The sequence below is a fragment of the Lynx rufus genome, unplaced genomic scaffold, assembly GCF_022079265.1.
Source record: "Lynx rufus isolate CCGP_SWC_20201006 ecotype Redwood Valley unplaced genomic scaffold, mLynRuf1.p SCAF_13, whole genome shotgun sequence".
NCBI lineage: Eukaryota > Metazoa > Chordata > Mammalia > Carnivora > Felidae > Lynx > Lynx rufus.
Window position 1 is genome coordinate 56,341,109 of NW_025814827.1, and position 22,560 is coordinate 56,363,668.

Genomic DNA, 22,560 nt, shown 5'->3' on the forward strand with positions numbered 1-22,560 from the left:
ATTTCAAATTTTAAAAAGTTATTTTAAGTATCTTCCATTCCCAGTATGGGGTTCAAACTCACAACCCTGAGATTAAGAGTTGCATGCTCTACTGACTGAGACAGCTAGGCATCCCTTACATTTTTTCATTGTAGCTATCCCAATAGATATGAAGTGCTATCTCACTGTGGTTTTGCTTTACATTTCCCTAATGATTAGAATGTTAAGCATCTTTTCATGCGCTTACTGTCCATTTGAATATCTTCTTTGAAGAAATGTCTATTTAAGTCCTTTGCCCATTTTTGAATCAGGTTATTTAAAAAAATTTTTAAACATTTATTTATTTTTGAGAGACAGAGAGAGAGAGAGAGAGAGAGAGAGAGAGAGAGAGAGAGAGAGCAAAAGCAGGAGAGGAGCCCCGATAGAGGGAGACACAGAATCCAAAGCAGGCTCCAGGCTCCGAGCTGCCAGCACAGAGCCCGATGCGGGGCTCAAACCCATGGACCGTGAGATCATGACTTGAGCTGAAGTCAGCCAGTCAACCAACTGAGTCACCCAGGTGCCCCCGAATCAGGTTATTTGTTTCTTTGTTGTTCAGTTTTAGAGTTCTGTATGTATTTTGTTTTAAAGTTTATTTATTTTTGAGACAGAGAGAGACAGAGCATGAACGGGGGAGGGTCAGAGAGAGAGGGAGACACAGAATCTGAAACAGGATCCAGGCTCTGAGCAGTCGGGCTCGAACTCACGGATCGCAAGATCATGACCTGAGCCGAAGTCGGATGCTCAACCGACTGAGCCACCCAGGCGCCCCTGTATTTTGGACATTAATCCCTTAGCAGGTATATAGTTGGCAAATATTTTCTCCCATTCTAGGGATTGCCTTTTCATTCTGTCACAAAAGTCTCATTTTTGGAGGGAGTACCAAATTGCTTTATTTGAAGCAATGGTACAAATGAAAGAACCTAAGTATTCATTTTGGTAAGACCTACAGAAAAGGTAAAGGTAACCCCAACATGCATGCACTACCTTGGTGACCAGGAAGTCACCTCTGTGGCTATGACCAGGGAAATTACCCTCAGCCTAAGTCTTAGCTCTTGTTATCACTGTCTGTCTGTGCGTACTTGTCAAACAGACACTCTGCCGTGCCAGATTCTTGTACAAGTTGGTTATGTGGTCATCCGATTCTTTGGTGGATTTTACCTGCTAATTCAGGTGGTGAGTCTCGGTGAAGTCACACAAGTAGGGTTTTTTGTCGTTGGCCATTCTGGCCATTACCAGTAGTGACTGATTCATGCTTTCCAAGTAAAATGCATACTCCATTGCATTCAGCCTGTTTTCCCAGTCCTTTCTGGTCCCGTTTCTTGATAGCCTTAAGGAGGATGTGGTCATTGGTTCTGCAGCTTCATCAGTTTCTCAGCTTTTTCTCTCTCTTCATGAGATTGGTGAGGAAAATATTCGTTGAAGTTCTTCAAAGCCACATCACTGAGGTCAAAGTAGTAAGACATGGATAGGTAGATGTAGGAGGTGTAGAGTTTCAGGCTGATCTGGCAGTGGATAGTGGCCTCTGAGTCCTGGTGGTATTTCTGGCCCATCTGTGTGGGAGACGAGGAGGTCACAGTGAGCAGCTGAAGAGAGGCAACAGCAGCTGCCCCCCCCCCCGCCCCTGCTGGAGAGGGGTGATGGCCTTGGGGCAGTCTGAAACTGTGAGGCGGTGCCCAGGGCTGGCTCTGAGCAGCCAGCAGGGGTTTGGGTTAGCGCCTTTTCCCTCCAGGCACTGTCAAAGCAGGAAACCATGGCAACTCTCAGGAAAGGCTGTTCAAAGTGTCCTTTCATGCACAAAAGTTTGACATTTTCTTGAAGTCTGACTTGTCTATTTTGTCTTTTGTTGCTTGGGCCTTCGGTGTCATATCCAGGAATCGTTGTCAAATCCAATGTCATGAAGCTTTTGCTCCATGTTTTCTTCTAAGAGTTTTATGTTTAGGTTGGTGGTCAATTTTGACTTAATTTTTGTATATGGTGTTAGGTAAGAGTCCAAGATCATTCTTTTGCACGTGGATGTCCAGTTTTCCCATCACCATTTGTTGGAAAGACCATCCTTTCCCCATTGAATGGGGAAAAGGCTTTGGCACCCTTGTCAAAAATCAGTTGTCCATATATATGAGAAGATTTATTTCTGGGCTCTCTATTCAATTCCATTGGTCTCTATGTCTATCTTTATGCCACCACCACCCTGTTTTGATTACTGTAGTGTTATAGTAAGTTCCAAAATCAGGATGTAGGAGACTTCCAATTTTGTTCTTTTTCAAGATGGTTTTAGCTACTCTGGGTCCCTTGAAATTCCATATGAATTTTAGGATCATTTTTTTCTATTTCTGCAAAAGATGTCATTGGTATTTTGACAGGGATTACATTGAGTCTATAGATCATTTTGAGTAGTAAGGATATTTTAACCATATTAACTCTTCTAATTCATGAGCATGGGATATGTTTCAATTTATTTATGTCTTTAATCTCAGTAATGTCTTTTAGTTTTCATTGTATAAGTCTTTTATCTCCTTAGGTAGCTAATTCTTACGTATTCTACTCTTTTTGATGCTATTATAAGTAGGACTGTTTTTTTTTAATTTTTATTTATTTGTTTTTTATTTTGAGAGAGAGATAGAGTGTGTGTGTGGGGGGGGGGGGTGGGGAGGGGCAGAGAGAGAGGGAGAGAGAGAATCCCAAGCAGGGGATGCGGAACTTGATCTCATGAATCAGAACCACAAGATCATGACCTGAGCCGAAATCAAGAGTTGGATGCTAAACTGACTGAGACACCCAGGTGCCCCTATTTTTATTTTTTATTTAGTTTTTAGAAGTTTATTTATTTCTTTTGAGAGAGAAAGAGAGAGCAGGGGAGGGGCACACACAGGGGAAGAGAGAGAAAGAGAGAGAGAGAGAGAGAGAGAGAGAGAGAGAGAGAGAATCCCAAGCAGGCTCTAAGCTGCCAGCACGGAGTCCAACATGGGGCTTGATCCCACGAACTGAGAGATCATGACCTGAGCCAAAACCAAGAGTCAAACACTTAACCAACTGAGCCACCCAGGTGCCCCAGTAGAACTGTTTTTTTTTTTAATTTCCTTTTTAGTTTGTTCAATATTAGTGTATAGAAATTCAACTGATTTTTGTGTGTACTTTATATCCTGCTGTTTTGCTGAATTAATTTATTCTAACAATTTTTTTTGTGAAATCTTTAAGGTTTTTTACATATAAGATCACATTATCTGTGAATAGAGATAATTTTACTTATTACTTTCTGATTTAGATGTTTTGTTCTTTCTTTCTCCTAGTTTGGTGTGCGTGTGCATGTGCGTGTGCGTGTGCGTGTGTGTGTGTGTGTGTGTGTGTGTGTGTGTTTATCCTAAAAGAATGTTGAATTTTTATCAAATACTTTTGCTGCATCAATTGAGATGATCATGAAGGGTTTTTTCCTTCATTCTGTTAATATGGTGTATTATACTGATCAATTTTTATATGTTGAACCCTCCTTGAATTCCAGGAATAATTCCCATTTGGCAATGATGTATTATCCTTTTATTATGCTGTTGAATTTGATATGGAGTTTCCTCAAAAAGTTAAAAATAGAACTGCCCTACAACCCAGCAATTGCACGACTAGGTATTTATCCAAAGGATGCAAAAAATACAGATTCAAAGGGATACATGCACCCTGATGTTTATAGCAGCATTATCAACAATAGCCAAACTATGGAAAGAGCCCAAATGTCTATCGACTAATGAATGGATAAAGAAGATGTAGTATATACACAAATATGCAATGGAATATTACTCAGCCATCAAAAATAATGAAATCTTGCCAATTGCAATGGTATGGATAGAGCTAGAGTGTATTATGCTAAGCTCAATATGTCCATCAGAGAAAGACAAATACTGTATGATTTCACTCATATGTGGAATTTAGGAAACAATCAGATGAACATATGGGAAGCAGGAAAAAAAAAGACAGAGGGAAGCAAACTATAAGAGCCTCACAAAGATAGAGAACAAACTGAAGACTGATGGAGGGAGATGGGTGGGGTAAATGTGTAAATGGGTGATAGGCATTAAAGAGGACACTTGCTGTAATGAACATTGGGTGTTACATGTAAGTGATGAATCACTAAATTCTACTCTTGCAATCAGTATTATACTATATGTTAACTAACAAGAATTTAAAGAAAATTTTGACCAAAAATGCTGTCGAATTTGGTTTGCTAGTATTTCTTGAGAATGTTTGCGTCAATGCTCATAAGAGACAATAGTCTGTGGTTTTCTTTTTTTGTAGTGTCATTGACTGGCTTTGGCATCACAGAAATGCTGATCTCATGAGATTAGAAGTGTTCTCCCCTCTTCAGTTCTTTCAAAAGTTTGAGAAGGATTGGTATTAGCTCTTCTTTAAATGTTTGGTAGAATTCACCACGGAGCCATCAGGTCTAATGCTTTTATTTTGGGGGAGGTTTTTGATTACTGATTCAATTTCCTTATTTGTTACAGGTCTATTCAGATTTTCTATTTCTTATTTAGACTTGGCAGTTTTCGTGTTTTCTAGGAGTTTGTTCACTTCGTCTAGTTTATCGAATTTGTTGGCATATAGTTGCTCATAGTATTCTCTTGTAATAATTTTTATATCTGTAGATTCAGCGGTAATATCCCCACTTTCATTTATTTTTATTTTTTTGTTTTTTTAAAATAATTTGTGTCTTCTCTTTTTTCCTATTCAATCTAGCTAAAGGTATATCGATTTGCTGATATTATTGAAAAACCAACTTTTGGTTTTATTGATTTTCTCCATTGTTTGTTACATTTATTACTCTTACACTTTATTACATTCATTTATGCTCTATATTATCTTCTCCTCAGCTAGCTTTGAGTTTATTGTTACTTTGTTTCTTAGTTTCTTAGGTTGTTAAGTTAGGTTATTGATTTGAGATCTTTCTTGTTTTTTTAATATAAACATTTATAGCTATAAATTTCCCCCTTAACAATCCTTTTGCTGTCTCCCATAAGTTTTGGTATGTTGTATTTTCATTTTCATTAGTTTCTAACTATTAGAAAATTAGAAATTAGAAAACATCCTTTGTGATTTCATTTTTGATTCATTGGTTATTTAAGAGTGTGTTGTTTAATTTCTATAAATTTATTAATGTTCCAGTTTTCCTTCTGTTACTGATTTCTAACTTCATCTTGTGATGAGAGAAGATATTTTGTATGCTATCCATCTTTTAAAGTATTTTGAGGCTTCATCTGTGGCCTAACATATAGCTTATCCTGGAAAATGTCCAATGTGCACTTAAGGAAAATGGGTACACTGGTGTTGGGTAGAGTGTTCTATATATGCCTTTCAGATCTATTTGATTTATTGTGTTCAAATCCTCCCTTTAATTATCTTCTATTTGTTCTATTAATTATTAAGAATAAGGTATTAAAGTCTCCAACTATTATTGTGGAACTTCCACTTTCCCCTTCAATTCCGTCAGTTTCTGCTTTATATATTTTGATTTTCATTATTAGGTGAATAAATGTTTACAATTGTTATCCTCTTATTGTATTCAACCACTTACTAATACATAACGTCTTTCTTTGACTCTTGCAAGCTTTTTAAATGTTTATTTATTTTCGAGAGAGAGAGAGAGAGAGACAGAGTGCAGAGTGCAAGCAGGGGAGGAGCAGAGAGAGAGACAGAATCCAAAGTAGGCTCCAGGCTCTGAACTGTCAACACAGTCCAAAGAGGGGTTTGAACTCATGAACCTGGATTTCTTGACCTGAGCTGAAGTTGGATGCTTAACCGGCTGAGCCACGCAGGCACCCCATCTTGCAAACTTTTAAAAATTTAAAGCCCATTTTGGGGGGTGCCTGGTGGCTCAGTTGGTTAAACCTCCAACTCTTGATTTCCGCTCAAGTCATGTTCTCACGGAATCACTTCTTGGCCTTTTGGCTAAGATCAAGTGAAGTCACATTCTCATGGTTCATGAGTTTGAGCCCCGCATTGGGCTCCATGCTGACAGTGCAGAGCCTGCTTGGGATTCTCTCCCTTCCCCCACCCCTCTACTCCCCCTGCACGTGCTCTCTTTATATAAATAAATAAATAAATAAATAAATAAACTTTTTAAAAAGTCTATTTTGTCCAATATTAGTATAGCCACCTCTGCTTTGTTTTGGCTACTATTTGCATAGAAAGACTTTTTTTTTAATCCTTTCACTTTCAACCTATTTGTGTCTTTGGATCTAAAGTGAGTCTCTGAAAAAAATAAAATAAAATGAATCTACAGTAGAGAGCATAGAGCTAAATCATTATTTTAAGTCCATTCTGTCAACCTCTGTATTTTGATTGGAGAGTTTAATCTATTTACATTTGAAGTAATAACTGATAAAGAGGAACTCCTGTCATTTTGCTATGTGTTTTTGTATGCCTAATAGCTTTTTTTGTCCCTTATTTCCTGCATTACTGTTTTCTTTTGTGTTTAGCTGATGTTTTTTGTAGTAAAATGCCTTAATTCCCTTCTTCTTTTGTGTATATTCTGTAACTATTTTCTTTGTGGTTGCCATGGGAATTAGATTTGACAGCTTAAAGTTATAAACATTCTAATTTCAATTTATGCCGGCTTAACTTTAATAACGTACAAAAACTGTGCTCCTATATAGCTCCCTCCCCATTACTTTTAGTTATTGATGTCACAGGATCCATCTTTATACATGGTGTGTCCCAAACCATAAACTAATAATTGTTATTTATAATGTATTAGTCAGTTGTGTAGGAAATAAAATGTGGAATCATAAATCAGTTATAAGAATATGAGCTTTAGATTAATGATTGTTTTTTTTTTAATGTAGTATTCTTGGGGTGCCTGGCTGACTCAGTCAGTGGAGCTTGCAACTCTTGATCTTGGGGTTGTAAGTTTGAGCCCTATGTTGGGTGGAGAGATTACTTAAAAATAAAATCTTAAAAATGTATTATTCTCTTAAATCATGTAGAAAGCAAAAAGTAGAGTTACGAACCATTTTTTACAGATGATACTGGTTTTATAGTTGCCCACATATTTACCTTCACAATATCTTTATTTCTTCACACAGCTTTGAGTTATAGGCTAATGTCTTTTCATTTCAACCTGCAGGACTCCCTTTAACATTTCCTGCAGGGTAGGCCTAGTGGTAACAAATTCCCTCATCTGAGGCTGTCTCATTTTTGAAGGACACTTTTGCCAGATACAAGATTCTTGGTTCACAATTTTTTCATTTAGCACTTTGAATATTTCAGTCCACTGCCTTCTGGCTCTCACGGTATCTGATGAGAAATCTGTGAATAATGTTATGGAGGGTCCCTGATATGATGAGTTACTTCTCTTTTGGTGTGTTTAAGATTCTCTCTTGTTCTTTTTCTTTCAGTAGATTGATCACAATGTATCTTGGTGTGGGTCTCTTGATTTCATACTACTTGGAATTTGTTGAGCTTGCTGGGTGTTTATATTCATAGCTCATCAAATTTGGCAAGTTTTCAGCCCTTATTTCTTTAAATAATCTCTTCTCCTTTCTCTTTCTTATTTTGAGACTCCCACACTGTGTGTGATGGTTTGCTTGATGGTAGACCCTGTTCACTTTCCTTTAATCTTTTTTCTTTCCATTCCTCAGACTCGATAGTTTCCATTGTTCTTTCTTCAAATTTGCTAATTCTTTCTTCTGCCTGCTCAAATCCATCTCTGAAAATTTTATTTTAGTTATTGTGCTTTTGGGCTCTAGAATCTCTTTTTGGTTTCTTTTGGTTACAATGGGGATTAGATGGGGTAATCATCTCCATATTGATATGTCTACTTTGTTCAGACATTGTGTAGTAGGTCCACCTATTGAGACGGGTCTGTTGGTGTGGTTTTTTTCCTCTTCCTGTTTCTTTGTATGCCTTGTGGGTTTTTTGTTGTTGTTGTTGTTGTTGTTGTTGTTGAAAACATGAATATTTGAATCTAATGATATGGCCTAACTCTGGAAATCAGATTCTCTTCCTTTCCCAAGATTTTTTGGCTTTTGGTTTTGTTTTGTTTTGCTTTTCAGAAAACTTGTAGGCTGGGGTGCCTGGGTGGCTCAGTTGGTTAGGTGTCCGACTCATGGTTTGGGCTCAGGTCATGATCTCACGGTCATGAGATCAAGCCCTGTGTTTGGCTCTGCGCTGAGTATGGAGCCTGTAGGGATTCTCTCTCTCTCTGACCCTCCCCTGATCATATTCTCTCTCTCTCTCAAAATAAATAAACATTAAAAAAAATTGTAGGCTTTCTCTGTGAAGGGTCAGCCTGCAGTATAGAATTAAGGTGCTCTCAGGTCATTTTTTGAGTCTGTGCTTTTCTCTGGGGACATATGGTGCCTTTCTTTTTCATTTCCTTTTTTTAATGTTCATTTATTTTTGAGAGAGAGAGAGACTGTGCGCAGGGAGGGGCAGAGAGAGAGGGGGTGACAGAGGACCCAAAGTAGGATCCGTGCTGACAGCAGTGAGCCTGATGTGAGCCGCAGACTCACAAACTGTGAGATGATGACCTGAGCCAAAGTCAAACACTTAACCGACTGAGCCGCCCGGGTGCCCCTATATGATGCCTTTCTAATTTTGTAATCTCTACACCCACCATGGGGCTTGAACTCACAACCCCGAGATCAAGAGTCACATGCTCTTCTGAGTGAGCCAGCTAGGTGCCCCTGGATGCCCTAGTCTTTAATGTCTGACTCCCAAAATGGGAAAAAGAAGAAAATGAAGAGGTGGCAGGGTGGGGTGGGGGGGGCGGGGAGATGGTCTAGTCCTCTAAATTTCATTGAAGTTGCTTCAGTCAGATGGGGAGAGGCGTGCAACAATGTGAGGTGAGGGGGGAGGTGAGGGCAGCGCAATAATAGCTGTCCATCTCTGTGTCTGCACCTGTGTGATCAGATGCAGCGATTAGGGAATCAGGTTACAGATCCCCAGTATTTGGAGGACAAAATCCTTATTGCAAACACTGGCTTCCATAGTTGTATGCAGGCTGCTGCAGGAATGCCCATAGAGCTGTCTACCTGTAGGGCTGGAGGGTAAAGGATGTGCAGCTGCTATTGAACTGAGAGTTGAAATGGACCCAAATTAACCTGTTTGCTGTCCAGGCATTTCCCTGTAAGTTCAAACCTTTAGTAGACTCCAGAGCTCCAAAATAGTTACATCAGACAGATTCTACCAGTGTAGTTGTTGTCTAGGTTAGGAGACAGATTTCTGGTGCTTCTTATCTACTATGTTCCCAGAATCCTTTTTTCAGCCTTGATTTTTTTTTTTAAACTTGTTCCTTCTCAAAGGGAAATTTTTAAATGACATAAAATCAAATTATAAATGACATAAAACCAAATTACAAAAGTTAACTTATTTCCCCTTTCACATTGCATTCATAAATCATCATGTTGTACACTTGATTTTTTTAATTTTAGTTCCAGTTAACATAGTGTTTTATTAGCTTCAGGTATAAAATATAGTGACTCAACAGTTCCATGTATCACTCAGTGCTCATCAAGATAGAATACTCTTTTTTTCTTTAATTTATTTTTTTTATTTTAGAGAGAGAGAATGAGTTGGGGAGAGGGGCAGAGGGGGAGAGAGAGGATCCCAAGTAGGCCCCATGCTCAGCGCAGAGCCCGACACAGGGCTTGATCCCACAACCCTGGGATCATGACCCAAGCTGAAATCAAGAGTCAGATGCTCAGCTGACTGAGCCACTCAGGCTCCCCTCAAGATAAGTGAGTGTACTCTTAATCCCCTCCACCTATTTCACCCATGCCCCTACCCACCTCCCCTCTGGTAAACATCCAATTGTTCTCTATAGTCAAGAGTTTGTTTTTTGGTTTGTCTCTCTCTTTTTTCCCCCTCTTTGCTCATTTGTTTTGTTTCTTAAATTACACATATGAGTGAAGTCATATGGTATTTGTCTTTCTCTGACTGGCTTATTTTGCTTAGAATTTTACTCTCTGGATCTATCCATGTTGTTACAAATGGCAAGCTTTCATTCATTTTTATGGCTGAATAGTATTCCATTGTGTGTGTGTGTGTGTGTGTGTGTGTGTGTGTGTGTATCTATCTCACATCTTCTTTATTCATTTATCTTGAATAATTGAAAATTTCAATTATCTTGAAACTTGGGCTGTTCCCAAAACTGGGCTATTGTAAATAATGCTGCAATAAACATAGGGGTGTAGATATCCCTTTGAATTAGTGTTTTTGTATTTTTTGGGTAAATACCCAGTAGTGTGATACTGTACTGTAATGTAGTTCTATTTTACCTTTTTGAGGGAATATTCATACTGTCTTCCACAGTGGCTGTACTAGTTTGCATCCCCACCAACTGTGCACAGGGTTACTTTTTCCGCATCCTTGCCAATACTTGTTGTTTTTGTGTTTTTGATCTTAGCCAATTTGACAGGTGTGAGGTGATATCTCATTGTAGTTTTTGTTTTTAATGCTTATTTTATTTTTGAGAGAATGTGTGCACACTCAAGTGGGGGAGGGGCAGAGAGAAGAAAACAGAGGATCCAAAGTGGGTTCCACGCTGGCATCAGAGAGCCAGATGTGGGGCTCAAACTCACAAACTGCAAGATAGTGACCTGAGTTGAAGTTGGACACTTAACTGACTGAGCCACCCAGATGCCCCTCTCACTGTAGTTTTGATTTGCATTTCTCTGATGATGAGTGATGTTCAGCATCTTTTTTTGTGTGTCTGTTGGCCATCTGAATGTCTTCTTTGGAGAAATGTCTGTTCATGTCTTTTGCCCACTTTTAAAGTGGATTATATGGGAGTTTTTTTGGTGTTGATTTGTATGTTCTTTTTTTAATTATTATTTTTTTAAAGTTTATTTTTGAGAGAGAGAGAAACAGAGCATAAGCAGGCTTAAGCAGCACCCTGAGTTGTAGAAGTTCTTTATATTTTTGTATACTAACCCTTTATCGGCTATGTTGTTTGCCAATGTCTTCACCCATTCTGTAGGTTGTCTTTTAGTTTTGTTTATTGTTTTCTTTGATGTAAAGCTTTTTATTTGATGTCCCAGAGTTTCTTTTTGCTTTTATTTCTCTTGCCTCAGGAGACACATCTAGAAAAATGTTGTTATGGCCAATGTTGGAGAAATTACTGCCTATACTGTGTTCTAGGATTTTGATGGTTTCCTGTCTCACATTTAGGTCCTTAATGTGAGAGCTTATTTTTGTGTATGGTGTAAAAAAGTGGTCCAGTTTCATTCTTTTGCATGTAATTGTCCAGTTTTCCCAGCATCATTTGTTGAAGAGACTGTCTTTTTCCCATTGCATATTCTTGCCAACATTGTCAAAGATTAATTGACCTTCTAATTTTGTGTTTATTTATGGGCTTTATATTCTGTTCTGTTGATCTATGTGTCTATTTTTGTGCCAGTACCATACTGTTTTGAGTACTAGCTTTATGTGCCCCACCCCCTGCCCAATCACATTTCAGGCCAGGTGACTCCTGCACAGCAGATGTAGGGGAGGCTAGCCTTATGGAGAGTAAAAGCAGAGCAATTCAGTGGAAGCAGTTATTCTGGAAACCCTGATGGCAGCTATAGCTCCAGGTTAGTAAAATTACATTTGCTTCTCATTAATCACAATTATCAGCTACCAATTCAGAGTGTCATTGTTTTTACTAAGTTTTTGGAAGGATTCGTAATATGTAGATCTACAGAATATTAAATATAGCCCTAATGTTTGCAAGTGAGGATCTTCCCAAAGTGAATTTTTTACTTGGTAGCCCTTCTAATTAAAAGTGGTCATTGTGCCTGGGTGGTTCATTTGGTTGGGCCTCCAACTTCGGCTCAGGTTGTGATCTCACAATTTGTGAGTTTGAGCCCCATGTCGGGCTCTTTGCTGTCAGTGGGGAGCACACTTTGGATCCTCTGTCTCCCTCTGTCTCTGCCCTTCCCCTGCTTGTGCGTGTGCATGTGTTCTCTCTCTCTCTCTCTCTCTCTCTCTCTCTCTCTCAAAAATAGACATTAAAAAAATAAAATAGTCATTGTAAGCTTTTTATTTCGAAATAATTTTGTATCCTCAAAGTTGCAAACACAGTATAAAGTTCCTGTGGATCCTTTACTCCACTTCCTCCAATGATAACACTATCAAAACCAGTCAGTGGACATTGGTAAATACTAACAATAATTCAGATTTTATTTAGATTTCACAGTTCTCACAAATACTGATTTGGAGGGTGGTTTGCTGCATAGTTCTATGAAATTTTCAAATATATAGATTTGTGTAACCACTGGCACAGTCAGGATATAGAACTGGTCCACTGCCACAAAGAAGTTCCCTTGTATCATCCCTTAAAGTCACACCCTCCCTGTCACCCAATCTCTTCTCCATCACTATAACTTTGTTATTTTGAGAATGTTATGTAAATGCAATTATACAATGTGTCAACTTTTGAGATTGACTTTTTCACTCAGTAGAAGGCTCTTAAGACCCATCCAGGTTGTTGCATGTGTTAATAGGTCTTTTTTATTAACGAGTAATTAACGAGTAGTATTCCATTATATGAGTGTACCGCAGTGTATCCATTCACCTACTGGGGGATATTTGAGTTGTTTCTAGTCTTTGACTCTTACAAATAATACTGCTGTAAGCATTTATGTTTTTATAAATATACAGGTTTGTATGAACACAAGCTTCACTTCTCTAAGATAAATACCCAGTTTTATACAGTTTTAAGGGTTAAGTAAGATTAATTTAAAATACTTTGTATTGGCAATGTTCAGTTAAAATTTGTTATGTTATTCTGAGCTATATTAACAATGGTAAACAGTGACAAAAGACTGAAACAATTATAGGGAAAGAAGTGATAAGCGTTGGTGGCAGATGGGATGTGAAGGGGACCCTGTTTTGAGTTTCTTCTTTTGGAGAAAATAAAATGATGTTTGTTTGGTAGCAGAGAGTGTGAGATTCTGCAGCAGCCTCTTGTATAGTGGGCATGTGAGGTTGAATTAAAAGCAAAAGATTGAAATATCTTGGTACATTGGCAGTGCACCACCCTCTGGAGGGTATCTAGAATTAGTGGGGAGAATATTAATAGGAAGATGAACAGGGGTGCCTGGGTGGCTCAGTCAGTCAGGTGTCTGACTTTTGACTTCTGCTCAGGTCATGGTCTCGAGGTTTATGGGTTCGGCCCCGCATCAGGCTCAGCATTCATAGTGAGGAGACTGCTTAGGATTCTCTCTCTCTCTCAGGCCCTCCCATTCACAGGCACGCACACACACACGCACACACACACACACACACACACACACACACACACACTCTCTCTCTCTCTCTCTCTCAAAATAAATAAATAAACTTAAAAAATAGGAAGATGAACAGAGACCACAAGAAAGATAGATTCATTCATTCATTCATATGTCCCACAAATATTTACTGGCCCCTACTTGTGTTAAGTTTTATGTGACACGTGAGCCCTCCTAAGGAACAAAGACTCAAAAAATGGCAAAACCTATTTGCTTTTGTATAAAGTTGAACAAAGGCAAGTGTGCAGAAGTGACTAGACTGTGGGGCAGCTGAAGGGAGAGGATGCTTTTAACAAGGTCTGCTTGTGTAGGATTCTCTGGGTCTCAGCTTCTCGTCCTTGATGATAAGAATGTTACTTTCCTTTTTGCATTGGGAGGACATCTGTGCATGGGAATTTCATCTCCTGCTTTTAAGAACCAGAAGGAAAGTCAGAGTCTTTTTCTTATATTCACTGTTTTCCAGTGCCTTTAACTCAAAATAGTCTATATGTCAAAGCAGCATATTTTGGGGTTAACATGCACTGAACCTCTTCACATTCAAAGGAAGAAGGAATTTTTTTCATCAGAGCCCAAACCTATGGTAGTCATAACAGGGTACATTGCATTTCTCTTATTTTATATAACTGTCTATTTTCTACTCCCAGTGAAACAGCTTGGAAACGGAAAGGTACTATGGGAATATAAGTTGGTGTTATTATTGATTTTGTGGCTACCACTGTGCCTCTCACACACCATGATGATAAAATATATCTATTCTCTAAAGAGAGGCATTATCCTTCTAATAAGTGCTGGTGTGATCCATCCTTTCCTTCCTTCCTTCCTTCCTTCCTTCCTTCCATCCATCCATCCATCCATATAGGCAGGTACTGATGTCTAAGTTTGTTTGGAAAACCAGGAAAAAAAACCAAAACACTGGGGCACTTGGGTGGCTCAGTCAGTTGAGTGTCCGACTTTGGCTCAGGTCATGATCTCGATGTTCCTGTGCTTGAGCCCCGCATCAGGTTCTGTGCTGACAGTTCAGAGCCTGGAGTCTGCTTCAGATTCTGTCTCCTTCTCTCTCTGCCCCTTCCCTGCTCGTGCTCTGTGTCTCTCTCTCAAAAAAGAAAAAAAAAAGAATAAGCATTAAAAAATATTTATTTATTTATTTAAATCTTTTTTAACGTTTATTTATTTATTTTTTTTTTCAACGTTTATTTATTTTCGGGACAGAGAGAGACAGAGCATGAACGGGGGAGGGGCAGAGAGAGAGGGAGACACAGAATCGGAAGCAGGCTCCAGGCTCTGAGCCATCAGCCCAGAGCCCGACGCGGGGCTCGAACTCACGGACCGCGAGATCGTGACCTGAGCTGAAGTCGGACGCTCAACCGACTGAGCCACCCAGGCTCCCCTAAAAAGTATTTAAAAGAGAAAACCAGGAAAAAAGAAATGAAAAGTAGTGAAATAGATAATTCTCAATCCTGTATCATTTTGCTGTGCAGAGAGGGATGCTCCCGTTGAAACATGCTTTGCAGTTCTCCTCTAGACACGGTGGCTGATCTCACTTTCTCAGTGCCCTCTGCTGGGGTAGGGAGGAGGGAATTGGAAACGAGTGGGCTCCAGGTCAGTTTTAAAGAAACAAGAGATCACAGATACAGTGAGGCTCCTTTTGAACCCCTTCCCAATCTTAATTCCCTTAACCCCTCACTAACATGTATCTTTGTTATCCCTGCTTTTGTACTTTTGGTACATGTGAATGTACACATAAACAGTAGACTGTTGTATAAGATTTAACTTATTGGTATCTTTAATATATTCTTTTACAGCTTGTTTTTCCCCTCACCATTAGGATTTGAGAATTATTCATATCGATACGTGTTGTTCATTCATTTAACTGCCCTGCTTGAATATACATTTATCCATCCATTTCCTTATTGTTGGTTTCTAGTTTGTCACAACTGTGGACAATCCTTTGGTGAACATTTTTTTGCATGTGTCCCCTTAAGTGCAGGTATGAGGTTTCTTTGGGGGCAGTGATCCGCAAAATGTAGTGCCTGAATCAGCAGCAAGAGCATCAATATCATCTGGAACTTGTTAGAAATGCAAATTCTAGGGCCTTCACCCAGGTTTACTCAATCAGAAACTGGTGGTGGGACTCCACAAACTGTATTTTCACAAGCTCCCCAGTGGTTCTGACACAAGCTAAAGTTTGAGAATTACTGTTCCAGCTATACATTTTACAGTAGGATTGCTGGGGTATAGGATATGTGTATTTCCAACTTTATGAAATGTAGACAAATTGCCTTGAAAGTAATTGTGCTAATCTACATTCCTAAATATCATCTCTCAGTCTGTAGCTTTTTCTTAACTTTTTAAAATGGTCACTGTGGTTATTTAGAAGCTTTATGTGTTAATGTAGTTGAATTTATGAATATTTTTCTGTATGTTTTGTGTTTTGGATCTTGTTTATGTCTGGATGTCAGAGTCTCTCCCAAATGGGTTTCTAATCATTTAAGACTTTTGCTTTTCCCATTTCGGTCTTTACATCATCTGAAATTAATTCAATATAGTAATTTTTTTTTCTGACCTATTCTTGCTGAAGAGATATGCCTCTTGTCAACTTTTGCAAACTTGGATAGTTCCCTGAAAGAAAAAAGTATCATTATGGGGTACAGATTTGGTGGGAGTAAGGTGGATGGAGGAATGGTAATAGAGAATACATGTACATGGTAAAAACAAAAGGAAACAATTAAAAGAGAAAGTGTTTGCTCTAATGACAAACACAGGGGCCCCTAGGTGACTCAGTCGGTTGGGCATCCGACTTCAGCTTGGGTCATGATCTCACAGTCCGTGAGTTCGGGCCCCGTGTTGGGCTCTGTGCTGACAGCTCAAAGCCTGCAGCCTGCTTCGAATTCTGTGTCTCCCTCCCTCTGACCCTCCCCCACTCATGCTCTGTCTCTCTCTGTCTCAAAAATAAATAAATATTTTAAAAAATGACAAACACAGGCATCTGAATTTAAGATTACTAGGGGAGAAGTTGGCACTGTGTTTTCTATGATTGTTTAATTTATAGTGTGCATTTTGTGAACTCATTTATTTGGCACATCATAGATGCCATTGTGCATGGGTCCTATTACACACACCCAGGCTATGAAAATTGCACTATTTTATTTTATTTTTAAAAAATTTTAATGTTTACTTTTTTTTTTTTTTTTGCTGCAGAAAGCTTTATTGTTTTCATTTGGTCCACCCCTTGGGAGAGGGCTCCACGTGGTTAAAAAGCTGCCTAGTGGCTGCAAGGAGAGACTCAGGCACAAGCCCTGGCACCTGGTGGATGTCAGAGGACCCTCTCAAAGGCTGCTGGGCTCCAGAGAATTCTAGCCGTGCTTGAGGGTGAGCCTTTGGAAGAGATACTCGCCCAGCCCAGCCTGGGGACCGGACGGCCTGCAGAGATTAGTTAGGTGGTCGCCCATCTTCTTAATGAGTTTCACTTCCTCATCTAGAACGTGATCCTCCAGGAAGTCACAGAGATGGGGGTTTGCACGGGCAGAGCCCAGGGCATGCAGATCCAGAAGGGCCTGCTTCAAGTTCTTCTCCAGAAGCAGGGCGGCTTCCCTGGCGTCTAAGGATTTACCCCACTCATCGTGGGACGGCGTCTACACTTCCCGGAAGAGGCCATGGCCCCCGCACTGGTTTTGCATCTTCAAGAGACGCTTGGCGCCCTCCCGCTTCTTCTCAGCCACCCCGCGGGAGAAATGGCCCACGCCCTCCAGGGCCACGTCGTCCAGGTCGGAATAGAAGCCCCGTGAGAGGTAGGTGTAGGAGGCCCGCAGGTGCATGTTGACGGCGGCTTCCACCTCTGTGGAGTACTTCTGACGAATTTGGGCGCTCGGGGTTGATGGGTAATGAGGAGCTAAATTCAAAGTCGCGTGTTGGCTGGTCCCGGAGGCAGAGGGTGGCAAGAAGATGGCTCCGAAGGTTGCGACTGGAAAAAAGGTTGAGGGTGGTCGGAGGCCGGTAGAATGGGCGACCCTGGGTCTGTTCCATCCAAACACTGTTGAAGCAAGAGACAGATCCGAAGGACTGCGGGGCGCACTCAATGTTTACTTATTTTTGAGAGAGAGCAGGGGAGGGGCAGAGAGAGAGGGAGACACAGAATCTGAAGCCGGCTCCAGGCTCCGAGCTGTCAGCACCCAGCCCCCCATGTGGGGCTCGAACTCATGAACTGTGAGATCATGACCTGAGCCGAAGTCGCTGCTCAACCAAGTGAGCCACCCAGGTGCCCCACACTATTTTAAAATAGTTGCTTTCTGTCTACATTTGGATACTTATGCCCTCAAGTAGCCCACTAAATCAGTCAGCGCTAATTAATAATCAACCCATGCACTTGGTATCAAGTTTTATTTGATTATGAGGGTCTTAATAAACATTTCAAGCAAATAGAAGATTTGGGGGTAATTTGTATTTCATTGGAGAAGAGCCTTCCTGTACTTTTAGGGGATCCTGTAACTGGGGCACAGGGGTGCAAGAGCACCAGGCTCTGGGGGTCCCAAGCGGACCAGGAGCCACCACCGGCCACTGACAAATCCCAAGGCAGGAAGAGGAGCAGTAGTGAAATAAGACAGGAAATTTATTTCAGTGACGTCACCAGTCAGAAGACAGGGGACTAAGCCTCTCAGAGACTGTCTTCACAGTGCGGAAAATACTTTTACCTTTATATAAGGAAAACATGAGACAAAGGTCAGTGGGTACATGCAGATGGGCAGTAAAGGTCATTATCTTGGGGTCAATCAAGCAGGGTCTTGCTGGCTCAGGGCAGTTGTTATTGCTTGAAGGGTAATTATGTTCCTGTCAGAGGATGCTTTGCCTCCTGGGTTTTTTTGTCTGAGTTAAGAGATAAACAAAGGAGAATTTAAATCAGTTAGGAAGTACAGACCAAGGTCAAAATGGAGGTGACTAAAGTCCCTTTTCAACCCCAGTGACTCTCCATTATAATCCCAGCGCCTTAGAACAGTGCGTTGCACGCAATAAGTGCTTTATAAATGCTGATTCACTGATGGGTTATAAAAAGTGCTGAACTGCCCAAACTTTCTGGCTCTGACTTCAACTTAGAAATGCTTGTCCTGCAGAAGAAAAGCTTAGAACAGTCTTTACACGTGCCACAGAGCAACCAATCATGGAGACTGCTCACCTGCCATTGTATGTATTTCAAAATTTCAACAAATATAGTGCTTTGGAAAGATCCACTAGTGCATGATTTGTACATTCATATTGTTAGGTCTGTCCTGGGTTTTAGTTTAAATTACTTTGTGTTGAGTTGGGTTCAAAAAATTATTTTTGTGAACCCGTGCTGCACCAGGGTATAATGATGAGTATGACAGTTTCTTCCTTTAACTTATTCAAGGTGATGGCTTCCTCTATATTATGAATATGGCAAACCAAATCTGTGGTGTCTAAATGGGGTATCTCTTCATAGGAGGGGAGCCACCAAATGTGGGGCAACAATCAGATCAGGTGGAAGCCAGTGGTGTGGGAGATGAAAGAATTCACCTGAGGCAGAACAAAGGAGACAAAAATGTATTGAATACACCACAAGGGAGTGGTGGGCACGAGAGCAGAAGAGTGGCTGTCTGCAAAGACGCAGTGGGTGGGGGCTGCTTTTAAAGGGGGAGAAAGAGGAGGTTTGGCAACGTATAGAATCTTCCCTTTTTTGGTAACTGTGCCTAGTCGTAAGGAGCCCATTGGTCAGTTAGGGCCTAAGGACATTTTGAGGTGGGTCACCTGATGGGCCTGTCTGTATCAACCAGGTGGTCACTGTGGCCTTTTCCACATTCCATTGCTCAAGCTTGTTTGCCTGAAGGCGGTCTCCACAAAATCTGTTTAATCTCTTTCCATTATAATATTGTTTGGGCTGGAAATTCTGCCTTGCAAAATTCTTACTTTAGATTTAAAAAGTTAAAAATCTTCTCTCATGTGTCTTTGCTGACAACACATAATCTTCCTAGCAGGCCTTCTGGAACTGGGTAAAGTGATTTGACAATGAGGGAAGCCATTGCTTCAGAGGGCAGAAGCCAGGGGCTGAGCTGCGTGGCGGCTGGTGGTAGGCAATAGCAGGAAGCGATTGCTCTAACCCCACCACTATTTGTTACAAAGGCATTTTTCTGACTGAAAGTGTTTTCCTGGAAGAATTTTCCTAACTAGGGAGTGGTGGTGAGGGCTCTCCCATCAATGGATAACTAACTGAAATGTGTTTGCTAGGGCAGCCATCACCTTCTTTTTTTTTTTTTAATTAAAAAAATTTTTTTTTGTTTTTTACATGTATTTATTGTTTAGAGACAGAGAGACAGAGCACTGGTCGGGGAGGGATAGAGAGAGGGAGACAGAATCCGAAGCAGGCTCCAGGCTCTGAGCGGTCAGCACAGAGCCCGACATGGGGCTTGAACTCACAAACCGTGAGATCATGACCTGAGCCAAAGTCAGACGCTTAACTGACTGAGTCACCCAGACACCCCCATCACCTTTCTACTCCAGTGTGCACCAGTACCTTTCCACTCACCATCTCATTCTCCTTGTACTTTATCTATTTGGCTTCTCCTGGCTCAATTCAGGGCCTTACAATATAATGCCTAGAGGTTCAGTTTTGTCACTGTAGCATCAAATGAGCCTAGAGGTTATTTGGTTTTAATTATCATTCATTAAAACAATCAATGTAGAGGATTTAGTCATTCAAATGGTTAATGGTGGGACATTTAGGTAATTACAACTCTTGAATGTTCTCTCTTCTGCTAATTGTTTTTATTGAACCAGATTTGTGTCTAGGTCTTGAAAAGAAGTGGTTGAAGCCTGTGAGTAACACAGGCCAACATTTTGGGGGGAAGTGGAAGAGGGAGGTCTTCCGGGTCCTAAGCCCCACCTCAGTCTCTTCATATTCCAAAGAATAGATGTACAGTAAATAATCCCTTGAGGCTCAGAGAGAAGACCCAAGTCAGATTCTGTCTATATTTGGATAACTGTGCCCTCAAATAGCCCCCTAAATTACTCAGCACTAATTAATAATTAATCCATGTACCGGTTTCATGTTTCTTTTGATAAATGGCCTTAGCTTATACGAGGCTCTCCCTTTCTCAAATACTCGTCTCCTTCTTTTCTAGTAACCCATATTTTACCGTCTCCTCACAGGCTGATATCAGAACCATTCACTGATTCAAATTCATTCACTCTTTAGTCATTCATGCAAATTTATTATTTCAACCAACCAATCATCTGCTAGGTCTTCTAGATAGTCCTGGAGATTATAACTGTGAGAAATTGATTTTTTTAAATTTTTTTAAATTTTTTAGTTTTTTTATTATTTTTCAAGAGAATATTAAATCGTTTATTGATTACACATGATAATGGACGATACACAAGCTTTAATCCCATCTATAATTTTATCTGATACCATAATTCAATTTAGATATATTGCATAGGATGTGCCAACAATCATATTAATAACCAAATAAACTCCAGGACTTTGCTTGGGTGACCCTTTTAACGGTGAATTCCACGTCACAACACATTAACTGTCAGTTCAACCACACCAATGTTTGTGGAGACAACGGCTTCTGTGCCCAAGCAGGTTGCAAATAAACTTCAAATGGAACCTGGCATCACCCTGATGGAATTCTAACTTCACACTGTTGGGGTAGTTTACCAAGATGGCTTCAGAGTAGACTAACTTTACACAGCACACTTAAAAAAAAAACACATTTATTCAGCGTCATGATCAGACTATTACATTTAGCAATCAACAGCATGGGTGCAAAAAAAAAAATCTACATTAAAACCCTTTGTTGGAATGCTTTACACTTTCCACAGAACAGAAACTAAAATAACCTGTTATACAATTAGTCACAAATACAGTCCTCGAGTTTTTTGTCCATACACATGAGTATTGTCTAAAACATGTCTTCTTTGTAGCAGCTAGGCCCTGCCACCACTGTGCTTGGCTGAGTTCACAAATCTGTTGTAACCTGTAGCTTCCCTGTCGCTTCTCTGGCTCTCCTCTCCTGCTAAGCTTTGTTTCCTGGCAGTAATTAAAACCTTCTGCCACTGCCATAGCTACTGCTGCTGCTGGAACCACCATAGCCACCTTGGTTTCGTGGTTTGGCAAAGTATTGGCCTCCACCACCATAGGGGCCAGAGCTTCTGCCTCCAAAATGTCCTCCTTTCATGGGTCCAAAATTTGAAGATTGATTGTAATTGCCAAAATCATTATAGCTTCCACCACCTCCAAAGTTGCTTCCATCGTTACCAAATCCGTTATAGCCATCCCCTCTGCCACCATATCCACCACCACCTCGACTGCCGCCAAAGCCACCTCGCCCACTGAAGTTTCCTCCACGGCCAAAGTTGTCATTCCCACCAAAACCACCTCCACGACCACCACCGAAGTTCCCAGAACCACTTCGACCTCTTTGGCTGGAAGAAGCACTAGCCATCTCTTGCTTAGATAAAGCTTTCCCTACTTCACAGTTGTGTCCGTTCACAGTATGGTATTTTTGAATGACAATCTTGTCTACAGAGTCATGGTCGTCAAAGGTCACAAAAGCAAAGCCTCTCTTTTTGCCACTGCCTCGGTCAGTCATGATTTCAATCACTTCAGTTTTCCCATACTGTTCAAAATAATCTCTTAGATGATGTTCTTCAGTGTCTTCTTTAATGCCACGGACAAAAATCTTTTTCACAGTTAAGTGGGCACCAGGTCTTTGAGAACCTTCTCTCAAGACAGCCCTTTTTGGTTCCACAACTCTTCCATCCACCTTGTGTGGCCTTGCATTCATGGCTGCATCCACGTCTTCCACAGTGGCATAGGTGACAAACCCAAAGCCTCTGGAGCGCTTGGTGTTTGGATCTCTCATTACCACACAGTCCTGAAGCGTTCCCCATTGCTCAAAATGGCTCCTCAGACTCTCACCGGTTGTTTCAAAGCTCAAACCTCCAATGAAAAGCTTCCGCAGGTGTTCAGGCTCTTTGGGAGACTCTGACTTAGACATGACAGCGGTGGGAGGGGAGACTTTCACGATGCTTACTCGGCGGCGTCCATGGGTAGAAAGCGAAATTGATTTTTTTTAAACTTGTTTCCTGACACCACCAATGCTTTTATTTATTGTTAAAAATTCTTGATGACACACTGGTGTCTGAGTTATTATGGTTTGAATATTACCTGGTCTTTGTCTACAGTTACCAAAGTAAAATAGTAACTATGCCCTAATAAAATCCTTAAAAGTACTAAATGATAAGTGTAATGCCCCCGATTTCGAATCCG

The 22,560-nt window shown here is 40.5% G+C and overlaps 1 protein-coding gene and 2 pseudogenes across 1 annotated transcript; all 3 read right to left on the reverse strand.

Moving 5' to 3' along the window:
- Positions 1–1,066: 1,066 nt before the first annotated feature.
- On the reverse strand, positions 1,067–15,120 carry LOC124508309 (ferritin heavy chain-like; annotated as a pseudogene).
- A 1,483-nt stretch (positions 15,121–16,603) lies between these two features.
- LOC124508310 (ferritin light chain-like) lies at positions 16,604–18,451 on the reverse strand (annotated as a pseudogene).
- A 2,153-nt stretch (positions 18,452–20,604) lies between these two features.
- On the reverse strand, positions 20,605–22,290 carry LOC124508216 (heterogeneous nuclear ribonucleoprotein A1-like). Its single transcript, XM_047074639.1, has one exon. The coding sequence runs from the start codon at positions 22,286–22,288 to the stop codon at positions 21,329–21,331; it is 960 nt and encodes a 319-aa protein (XP_046930595.1). The 5' UTR covers positions 22,289–22,290; the 3' UTR covers positions 20,605–21,328.
- Positions 22,291–22,560: the final 270 nt, after the last annotated feature.

Coding starts and splice junctions, on each gene's coding strand:
- LOC124508216 (XM_047074639.1), bottom strand. CDS start 22,288: ATGTCTAAGTCAGAGTCTCCCAAAGAGCCTGAACACCTGCGGAAGCTT.